The following is a 12,045-nucleotide window of genomic DNA, read 5'->3' on the forward strand; positions in this document are numbered from 1 at the left end:
AGAGTACGTAAGCTGGACCACTGCAACTTCTTAGCCCACACGCTTTGGAGCCCATGCGCCACACCTGGAGAGCCCGTGGACCACAGCGAAAGACTGCACACGATGGAATAACGATCCCGTGTGCCACAGCTAAGACCTGACACAGCTAAATAAATTCTTTAAAAATAAGTAAAATCTAAAATATAGAAGTCTTATCATCTAGTCTCCATAAATTCTGATGAACAGTCCATGGTCATCTGAATTATCTCTCTATGTAATGTGTTGATTTTAACTGGCAACTTTCAAGATCTTCATTTGACAATTGCTCTTTGACAATTTGACTATGATGTGCCTAGCATGATTTTTCTCATACTCATCCTGTTTGGGGCTTGCTGAACTTTTTGAACTTATAAAATTGATCAAATTTTTAGCTTCTGAACATAATTTCTTTAAATAATTTTCCTACCTATTGTCTACTCTCTCCTGGATCTGTCATTACACATATGCTAGCCATTTTGTTCCACAGGTTTCTGAGGCTCTTTTTTCCACAATTTCTCATCTCCTTTATTTCTCCAAATAATTTCTATTGCTCTAGCTTCAATTTCACTGATTCTGTCCTGTCATCTCCTCTCTGCTATTTAACCAAGTGAATATTTTATTTCAGATATATATTTTCAAAAAATGCTGAGAGGTTCATTTGACACTAGCATTTCTATTTCTCTGTTAAGATTTCCTGTCTTGTCTCTCATTTGAAATATATTCATATCTTTATGGAAAATCAAGCAATTTAAACAGCTGCTTTAAAGACCATGAATGATCAAACATTTCAACATCTGAGGCATCTTGGGACTGGCACTTGTTGACCGTCTTTTCTTTTTTTGATACTCTCTTTTTCTTGAGAATGGGTCATAATATCCTGACTCAACTTTGGATTATATCCTATATTCACTGTGAATTTTATGTTGCAGAAAATCTGCATTCCATTAAACACCTTTGAAGAGTGTTTTACAAGGAATTAGCTTGTTCAGACAAACCACAAACTTCGTTAACATCTGAGATGCACGGCAACTCAGGTCTTAGTTCTGACTGCCCCCAGTCTGCCTCAAGCAATGGTTCAAGAGTCAGCCAGAGATTCATTATTACAAACAGAGTCAAGGTTCCCCTCTTCTGGCTCTCTGGTTCCCCAAGCCCTTCCCCTGGTTCCTCCCACCAGAGAGAAAGTGGGCTTTCCATAAGAATGTTAGTTGTCTGGCACCATCAATGCCATTAACTGTGCTGACTTCAGGACGAGGCCCCCGAAAAAGGAAATTTACTCTGCCGTTCACTTCCTCTACGTTTCTCCTCCCCTCCCTCTAAAACACAGGGCTTTCTGTTCATTCACCAGAGCTTCAAGTTTCTCTATTTTATTCACAGTTTGTCACTGATATCTGCAGGAGATCTTGTCAGATAGGGGCTACTCAACCATTACCTTATCGTCGTCTTTTCTTTATATATAATTTCTAAAGTGGTAGACTGGCGAAGTACAGATATATACTGTATATGTGTATTTCAGCAAAGTATCTGAAATAGTATTTTATTATATCCTATAATAAAAGTATGTTAAAAGGGGAGGAACTCTTACAGATCATTTGTCCAACACTTTGATTTTGTAGACGTGGAAACAAAGTCCCAGAAAGTCAAGTAGTCAACATTAATATATGGGATGCAATGTAAATAATTTGAGAGATAGTTTGAGTACTCTGTCTTCTCAATACCACATCTCTCTTTTGGATATAACAGAGAAGTAGGGACTGGCTAATACTATTCAGAAAGTTTTGTAGATTATCAAAAAACCTTCCTCAAGGAATACTGATGCAGTGATATATGTCTACCTGGTGGAGGATTTCAGTGATATATAGAAAGACTTATCATACCTTTGTCCTGTCCTGCATAAATGCACACATTTCTATATTTATTGACCTGACAAATATCTAGTGCTTGCAAACCATGTACTAAGAATGCAGTAGGGAACAAGAATGACATGGTTCCCAGCTTCCTAAAGTTTGTATTCTAGCAGCCTGTATTCTAGCTCAGGAGGCAATAAACAATGAAAAGAAGCTTTCACACTGGTGACCCCCCCTCCTACTTGAAACTTACTCTTCCCTTGGCTTTTTCCTCCACTGGTCTTTACATGGTTAATCCTTGGCCCCTACTGACATTAGATGTTTTCCCTCAGTAATCTCAACTTCTGCCTATGATTCTTACAACGTACACAATGTATACACTGACGACTCTCAATTTTTCATTTTTAACACAGATCTCTCAAGCTCTAAACTATCTCTTACATATATTCAATGATGAGCATTTGCCATCGAATTTGCCATCTTCAAAACTGAACTCAACTCATCCCCTGTCACACACACTTTTCTTTCTGTCTTTCCCATCTCAGTAGGAAAACCTAGATGCCACTGCCTGTTTTACCTCTCACATCCAATGAGTGGGTCGCCAACTCCTTTTAATTCCATTTCCTGAAACTTTCTGCACTATAACCCCTCTCTTATTGATCCAATCATTATTTCAGTAGCCTCCTAAGCAGTTTCTCAGCATTTTGCATCAGAATTGATTTCAGTTCAGCTCAGTTCAGTTGCTCAGTCGTGTCCCACTCTTGGCGACCCCATGAATTGCAGCACGCCAGGCCTCCCTGTCCATCACCAACTTCCAGAGTCCACCCAAACCCATGTCCATCGAGTCGGTGATGCCATCCAGCCATCTCATCCTCTATCATCCCCTTTTCATCCTGCCCCCAATCCTTCCCAGCACTAGGGTCTTTTCCAATGAGTCAACATTTCGCATCAGGTGGCCAAAGTATTAGAGTTTCAGCTTCAACATCAGTCCATCCAGTGAACACCCAGGACTGATCTCCTTTAGGATGGACTGGTTGGATCTCCTTACAGTCCAAGGGACTCTCAAGAGTCTTCTCCAACACCACAGTTCAAAAGCATCAACTCTTCTGCGCTCAGCTTTCTTCACCGTCCAACTCTCACATCCATACATGACCACTGGAAAAACCATAGCCTTGACTAGATGGACCTTTTTTGGCAAAGTAATGTCTCTGCTTTTAAATATGCTATCTAGGTTGGTCATAACTTTCCTTCCAAGGAGTAAGCGTCTTTAAATTTCATGGTTACAATCACCATCTGCAGTGATTTTCAAGTCCAAATAAATAAAGTCTGACACTGTTTCCACATCTATTTTCCATGAAGTGATGGGACCAGATGCCATGATCTTAGTTTTCTGAATGCTGAGTTTTAAGCCAACTTTTTCACTCTCCTCCTTCATTTTCATCAATTTCATCACTTAAATTGAAGAAGGTAGGGAAAACCACTAGACCATTCAGGTATGACCTAAATCAAATCCCTTATGATTATACAGTGGAAGTGAGAAATAGATCTGACAGACAGATTGCCTGATGAACTATGGACGGAGCTTCGTGACACTATACAGGAGACAGGGATTAAGACCATCCCATGGAGAAGAAGTGCAAAAAAGCAAAATGGCTGTCTAAGGAGGCCTTACAAATAGCTATGAAAAGAAGAGAAGCGAAAAGCAAAGGAGAAAAGGAAAGATATGCCCGTCTGACTGCAGAGTTCCAAAGAATAGCACGGAGAGATTTAAAAAAAGCCTTCCTCAGCGATCAATGCAAAGAAATAGAGGAAAATAACAGAATGGGAAAGACTAGAGATCTCTTCAAGAAAATTAGAGATACCAAGGGAACATTTCATGCAAAGATGGGTTCGATAAAGGACAGAAATGGTATGGATCTAACAGAAGCAGAAGATATTAAGAAGAGGTGGCAAGAATACACAGAAGAACTGTACAAAAAAGATCTTCACAAGCCATATAATCACGATGGTGTGATCACTCACCTAGAGTCAGACATCCTGGAATGTGAAGTCAAGTGGGCCTTAGAAAGCGTCACTACAAACAAAGTTAGTGGAGGTGATGGAATTCCAGTTGAGCTATTTCAAATCCTGAAAGATGACGCTGTGAAAGTGCTGAACTCAATATGCCAGCAAATTTGGAAAACTCAGCAGTGGCCACAGGACTGGAAAAGGTCAGTTTTCATTCCAATCCCAAAGAAAGGCAATGCCAAAGAATGTTCGAACTATCCCACAATTGCACGTATCCTCACACATTGGTAAACTAATGCTCAAAATTCTCCAAGCCAGGCTTCAGCAATACATGAACCGTGAACTTCCAGATGTTCAAGCTGGTTTTATTTATTTTTTTTAACTGCTTTATTATTTATTTATTATTGGCTGCCCTGGGTCTTTGTTGTTTTGCATGGGCTTCTCTCTAGTTGCATCGAATGGGGCTTCTTCCTGCAGCGCCTTCTCTTGTTGCGGGGCAAAGGCTATAGGCACGCAGGCTTCAGTAGTTGGGGCTTGCAGGCTTGGTTGCTCCCAGCATGTGGGATCTTCCTGGACCCAGGGTCAAACCCGTGTCCCCTGCGTTGGCAGGTGGATTCTTATCCACTGTACCACCAGGGAAGTCCTTACCTATACTGTCTTTATTACTGGAGCTTTGCAATTGAGATTGAGATTTGGAGGTTTGAGATTGACAAGTGTGAGTTCCGCAGCTTTTTTTTTTTTCCTCAACATTGATTTGACTATTATGGTTCTCATGAACTTTCTTGTGAATTTTAGGACCAGCTCGTCAGTTTATTTGAAGAGACCAGCTGGAATTTTGATAGAGATAACATTGAATCTGAAGATCCATTTGGAGTCTTGCCATCTAAACAACATTAACAATCCATGAACATAGGACTTTTTCCACTTACTTAGATCATTTGGAATTTCTTTCACTAGTGTTTGTAATTTTCAGAGTACACATTTTTTTTTCACTTCTTTGATTAAAGTTATCCTTCAGCATTTTGTTCTTTGGGGGATTATTGTAAGTGGAATGATTTTATTTCATTTTTGGACTGCTCACTGCAAGTGTATAGAAATACAAGTGATTTTGTACATTGATCTTGTTGTCTTGCAACCTGCAGAATTTGCTTATTCTAATAATTTTTTGTAGATTTAAAAGGTTTCTATATACAAGGTAACGGTGCTTGTGAACAGAGACTGTGCTTCTCGCTTCACAGCATTGCCGCCTTCTGCTCCATCTTCCCGCCTGAGCTCCTTGGCCAGTGCGTGCACGCTCAGTCATGTCCGACTCTTGCGACCCTGTGGCCTGCATCCCATCAGGCTCCTCCGTCCATGGGATTCTCCAGGTAAGAGTCCTGGAGTGGGTGCCACTGCCTCCTCCAGGGGTTGTCTTGGTCCAGGGATTGAACCTCTGTCTGTTGCATTGGCAGGTCCCTGGCTAGAACCTCCAGTAAATGGCTGGACAACCACGGGGAGGGGGGCCTTCTCATGTTGTTCCTGATCTTAGAGGGAAAGGATTCGGTCTTCATCACGGCTGTCTCCCCAACCCCAATCTTCAGCTCCCTCACTGAGGGCGCCGGGGGTGAGGGCTGTGCAGACCTGGTTCTCATAGGTCCCAGGCAGGCTCTCTGTCTCTGCCTGGGTTTTCCCATCTGAGGAAAGGGCCTGGCCGAAAGGAGGAGTGGTGCTGGCAGGAGGCCCGCTGTGTGGTGTGCTACTGCTGTTTGCTGGAGGGGCGGCCCCAGCCCCACTGACGACGGGTTCCAGGGGTGGGGGACTCGGCGGAGTGCGCCTGCACCACGAGGCTGCCCCGGCCTCCTCCTCCATGGCGATGGGATGGGGCATGGTCCCCGCGCCCTACTCGAGCCCGCGATGGGAGCAGGTGCCCGGACTGGAGCTGGCCAGCAGCGGGAGGCTGGCGACCCTCGCGGCCCTATCCCGTGACCCTGTCCCCCGTCCCGTGGCTGGCACTGGGGACTCGGGAGCCAAAGGTTGCACGGGAGGGAGACACGGGAGCAAGCTCCAGGCCAGCACATCAGGGGCGCCCGTGGCAGAGTCCAGCGTGAGCAGTGGGTCGTCGGGGGGGGGGGGGGGTGTGGGTGGGCGATGGCGGTGGCGCCGGACAAGCCCCGAGTGTTGGCGGCTGCCCGACGAGGACCTTGAGAGCAGCAGTCCAGCGATGGGCCGAGCGCATGCGCCCAAGCTGGTTTTAGAAAAGGCAGAGGAACCAGAGATCAAATTGCCAACCTCCGCTGATCACTGAAAAAGCAAGAGAGTTCCAGAAAAACATCTATTTCTGCTTTATTGAGTACGCCAGAGCCTTCGACTGTGTGGACCACAACAAACTGTGGAAAATTCTGAAAGAGATGGGAATACCAAACCACCTGACCTGCCTCTTGAGAAAGCTGTATGCAGGTCAGGAAACAACAGTTAGAACTGGACATGGAACAACAGACTGGTTGCCAATAGGAAAAGGAGAATGTCAAGGCTGTATATTGTCATCCTGCTTATTTAACTTCTATGCAGAGTACATCATGAGAAACGCTGGGCTGGAAGAAGCACAGGCTGGAATCCAGATTGCCAGGAGAAATATCAATAACCTCAGATATGCAGACGACACCACCCTTATGGCAGAATTGATTTGCTCTAACAGAAATCTCATAATGTCATTTCCTCTGTGCCTTCATTAGTAATGTAATTCTGAAAGAGGCCCATGCAACTCCGGGCCGCCTTACCGTATCAGCAACAGTTCCATCTACACTGAGCGCTCTGAGGGCCAGTGACACACTGAGGGGCCCGCTGAGGGAGGCAGCCAGGACAGGGCGTGGCCCGAGCTCAGAGGCGCGGGGAAAGGCTCACGGAAACACTCACACGCAGTCTATGGGAAGGAGACCTAGTGGGGACACGAAACTTCTTACTCTGAAGAAGTGTTTATAGTAGAGGAACAAGGCAACCTGAGCGCCACAGGCCACATCAGAAGCACGGGGTCTAAGCGCAGCGACGCAGCTCAGGATCAGCATGGTAACCGACTGGGGCGCTGTGTGACGCTGCAGATCCTCCTGCAGTAAAGACTGCAAGCAGGAGCTGGACCATCGCACCACGGGTGTCAGCACACAGGATTCCTGAACAGCACAGGAGACTGACCTGAACGTTGGCTTGCTGAATGTAGACTTAGAGTGATTCACTTATGGCACCAACTACAAGATGAATAATTCACACTGATATTTTTTGGATAACCAGGAAAATCATCCAGACATCTCCCTTCCTGATCAAATTCGGACTGCTGCTTTCCACCTAGGAAGGAACTACAAATTCCTCTAAGGTAGCCATCAGGTAGTAGTTAACTGATATGAAAGAAAAGCATCATGCATTTGAGAATGTTTACTATGCAGTTTTTAATGCTATAAAGACTTTGAAAATAAATGTAAATACAGGTAGCTATCCACAAGCTACATAAAAATGCTTTATACGCAAGAATATAAAATTCCCCTTCCTTTTTCACTTTGCTGCTATGGATGTCTTTGTGCTTTAAATTACATGGCACCTGGTCCCTACTTCTTGATCCTCTCAGGACCTATTTACAGAGGTATAGTAGAAAAAGTTAAAAAAAATTTTTTTTTGAAGACCAAAAGCATCTACTTATTGGACAACTCTAGGTTCTTTCTTAATGAGATACAGCCCATTTCTTTTTTCAGGTATCTGTACATTCTGGCTAGCCAAGAGTGAAGGGGAAGGTACTCTCAATGCAAGACACAAGTATTTTCTCTTTTGGTTTAAGCAAAAAACCTTTGCAAGTAAAATCCCACTCAGAGATTGGTTCAAGATGGCACAGTAGGAGGACATGCGCTCAGTTCCTCCTGAGAGGGCACTGATATCACAATTATTGAACCACCATCAAGAGGAGAACGCTGGAATCCACCAAAACAGATACCCATATCCAAGGACAAAGGAGAAGTACACCGGTATTAGTAACCCAAACCATGAAATCACAGAAACTATCCCACAGAAAGAAATCGACATACATTGTTTTCTAATGCTCTCCAGGGTCACAGTGAGCTCAACAGACTTTTGGGGGGATGGTTCAGAACCTAATTACTACATATAAAACTGCTTCTATGGGACACTTTTATAACACCCCCAAATTAAAACAGGTCAGGACTATCTTTATGAAGATCTTAATGCTTTATCAGCAAATCTACTAGAAGGAAAATTACTTAAGCTGTAGCACCGAGAACAATTATGCAAATCTTTGAGTGGCAGAGGCTGCAGCACTAATAGCTAATAGATACTTCTTTTACTTGTCAAAAGGAAGCGATCATTTTCACCAGTAAAGTGCTGGGTTATTTCTCATTACCCATTAATTCTCTCAAAAGTTACTCACAGCTGAAGAGTAGAGTTCAAACTCTTGCTCAGGGAGAAAAGAATGCCAGCCATCTTCTATCACTTCAAACATGGGCCGGTAAAAGAAAGGGTACATCAGAGTGATGGAGTCCAGGGTAGATAATGCCTAGGGGAAAAAAGAAGTAAAGAAAGAAAAAAGGAACATGTCACAATTCCAAACATTTTCTATCTGCCAAATTGATATTCATCAAATATGGCCTAAACTGATGGACACCTAATTCATTTCTCTAACATTATATTTATCACTAGATACAATTATACCTTATTTTCAGCCTCTAACACGGTGTCTGGCACATAACACTCTATTAGCATTTGCTGAATGAACAAAAGAAGAAAACAATGTGCACACCTATTCTAGAAGAAAAATGAAAAAAACTTCTTCCTGATACCATGTAATAAGGCCTAAAGAAAAGGTTCAAATTTCTGGGGATTAGAGAACAGGCTGCAGTTAACCAATAAGGCCTTGGCTCAAAATCCAGTTATTAACTACATATGTAAATTACTTAAAACCAGAGTTTCTGAGCAATTGTGAAAAAGCTTAGTAGCCAAAGAGTCAGACTGCTAGACTCAAGTTCCAGATGCCAGCGCCAACAGTGGCATTACGTAATGCGGCCACTCCATGCCTCAGCTGTCAATGGAGGAAATAACTTCACAGGGCGACGCCTAGGGTTGTTGAGGCATTAAGAGAATGTGTGCAGCAGGGCTAAAATAGTCCCTGACACATAACAAACTCTAATTTCAGCTACCATATGCTCCACGTAGCCTCCATTAATGTGAAATTCCCTCCCTTCCTAGAGTGATCAGATGCCCTCATACCTGCATGCTACACTAACCCATTCTGAAACCGGGGCAGTAACTCCGTGGCCCCAAAGTGAGCCTGCAGGTCACCCGAGGTACAACGCCAAGGAACCCTGACTAGATGAGGGACTGAGAGACAGAACACCCCCTGTCACCTGGCGGTTGCATCCTTCTGCCAGGGGAGCTTTAGAAAGCATTTCTATGGCTAGAAAAACAAAGGCACAAAATCAATTAGCACAATTCAAACTGCTGTAATTTTGGAGACACCTGGCTGTGGGGGCGAGGGGCCCAACATCATGCTAACATCCCCAAGCTCTCAGAGTAAAGCTACCTCCTTCAAGTCACAGAAAGATCAGGCCAGTAGAACCTTTATTTAATTTTAAAATTTTATTATTTTACTACTTAAAAATATTCTTTGCAATATTAAAATTTTTTTTCGGCTTTACTGCAGTATAAATTGATAAATAAAATGTAAAATATTTCTAACGTACAATGTGATGATTTGATACACAAACACACTGTAAAAGAGTTTCCCTCTTGAGTTAACTAACACATCCATCACCTCACATATTTACCTTCTGTTGTTGCTTTTGAGAACATTTAAGTTCCACTCTCTTGGCAAATTTCAGTTACATAATATAGTGTTATCAACCACAGTCTATGTTACACACTGGATTCTCAGGTCTTCTAACTGAACATCTGTAACTTATACCAGACTCTCCCTATTTCACCCACCCCTAGCCCCGGGAAACCACCTTTCTACTCTCTGTTTCTATGTGTTTCCCTTGTTCATTTTTGAGATTCCACATATGAGTGATACCACGCAATATCTGTCTTTCTCTGTCTGGTTTATTTAAGTTAGCACAATGCTGTCTAGTTTCATTCACTGTTTGTTCATGCCATTGTTCATGCAGTTGTTTCAACTGGCAGGATTGCTTTCTTTTCGATGGCTGAATGATATTCCACTGTGTGTGTGAGTGTGTGTATGTACACATGTGCACTCACTGTGTGTACAGTTTTCTTTATTCATCCATCCATCAACACACACTTAGGTTTTTATATACTTTGAATATTATGAATAATGCTGCAATAAACGGGAATGCAGATTTCTCTTTTAAACAATCATTTTGTTTCCTTCAGATATACACCGAGAAGTGGGATTGCTGGATCAATGAAAGATCCTTTTTTAATTTCTGGAGGAACCTCCATACTATATTAATAGTGACTGATACAATCATTATTTTAAATCCATGTTCACAAACATTCCAGCAGGCAGTAAGCACTGACTTGTCATGATTACATTTCATGCAGCTAGAGACAGAACTTTTCCTTTAAACACATTAACACTCAAAGAAATAAAGTCATTTCAACCCTAAAGCAACCGAAACTACACAGAAAAATGGTTCATCAGACTTTCTACAATAATTTAGAAAACTGAGCACTTGCCAATTATTCTTCCAATGGGATTCTACTTAGGGTAGCAGATTTTGAGTATATGAACTTTGATAACAAAGAATAGCTCAACTATGCTTTATAAGAATTCACTTATTACTACCCAATTATATCATGATATATGGAGGGACAGAGGAAAGAAAACTGGATGCCAGGAAAAGGCTAGAGGCCAAGTACACCATGTGTATGTACTATGCTGTGAAAACAATCAATAGAGCATTCATTTTCTAAGGTCAGATTTCAAGAGTGGCTCAGAATCCGCGACTACTCTTCAGCCAAAAGGGCTTCTCCATAATCAGTCAGTTTCTATAGAGTTTTACATAATATTTAATATGTATAGCTAAATAAGCAACTGATTAGTGTCAAATGCTAACAAAGCTAAGTAAATGCCATCAGGTAATAGGCTTTTTTGCCCTGTTTCTTCACCACAGGCAATTTCACTAACATCCACTGGCTATCTTACAAGTTATAAAAGGGATAAGAAAAAAAAATATGCATGGGTCAGTGAAAATCCAACCCCACAACTGAAAAAAAAAATAACATGCTCAACTGAAGTGGGTGAGTGGCATTACCTGGCCCAAAGAGCAAGACAGCATTTCCCTTCAACAGCCTAGAAGGTTTAGTATGATTCTCACTCATGTCAACAAATTCAGCCAAGCCAACATTCCTATGTTATTCCCAAATGATGAATATGTAACACAAAGAGTTCAGTTTATCTTCTCATTTTCATAAGAAAAATTTAGCAAAAGCAGAAAGAAAAACACTACATACCATTTTCTCAGTACCATAACAGTTCTTCTATTTCTGTTTTTGTTTAAAAGCCAAAGAAATCCTAGTTACAGATTTAAGCCTTTCTGCCTTCTTTTAATAGTTAAGCCAATAGCATTTATTCTGCATACAAAGCCCATATTAGGCACTCAAAGACAGAAAGAAAAAAAAACTCAATGTGTCTCTATAATTATCTAGAAAATACTATAAACATAAAGTTAACTGCTATAATTTAGTGGTAACAATTTAAAATAAAGCAATTTTTAAAATGAGTATATACCAAAATAGTTGGTTAAAGTGGGAAAGAAAATAGTGTGTCCCTTGGACTGCAGAGATCCAACCAGTCCATCCTGAAGGAGATCAGTCCTGGGTGTTCACTGGAAGGACTGATGTTGAAGCTGAAACTCCAATACTTTGGCCACCTGATGCGAAGAGCTGACTCATTTGAAAAGACACTGATGCTGGGAAAGATTGAGGGCAGGAGGAGAAGGGGACGACAGAGGATGGGATGGTTGGATGGCATCACCGACTCAATGGACATGGGTTTGGGTGGACTCTGGGAGTTGGTAGATGGACAGGGAGGCCTGGCGTGCTGTGGTTCATGGGGTCGCAAAGAGTCAGACACGACTAAGCAACTGAACTAAACTGATTCAATTAAAACACTAAATTATCCAAGTAAAATTTCTATTATTTGTAATCTGGACATATGTTCAATATCATTTCTATAAATATAAAA

At 42.0% G+C, this 12,045-nt stretch overlaps 1 protein-coding gene across 1 annotated transcript in view; it reads right to left on the reverse strand.

Annotated features, from left to right (window-relative positions):
- MTMR9 (myotubularin related protein 9) overlaps nucleotides 1–12,045 on the reverse strand; it is a 60,532-nt gene that overhangs the window by 23,871 nt on the left and 24,616 nt on the right. Inside the window, exon 3 of the mRNA XM_065907812.1 lies at nucleotides 8,272–8,397. Within this exon, the coding sequence (XP_065763884.1) occupies nucleotides 8,272–8,397 (126 nt within the window). The remainder of the gene's footprint in view (nucleotides 1–8,271; nucleotides 8,398–12,045) is intronic.

The sequence above is a fragment of the Muntiacus reevesi genome, chromosome 17 (assembly GCF_963930625.1).
Source record: "Muntiacus reevesi chromosome 17, mMunRee1.1, whole genome shotgun sequence".
Taxonomy (NCBI): Eukaryota; Metazoa; Chordata; class Mammalia; order Artiodactyla; family Cervidae; genus Muntiacus; species Muntiacus reevesi.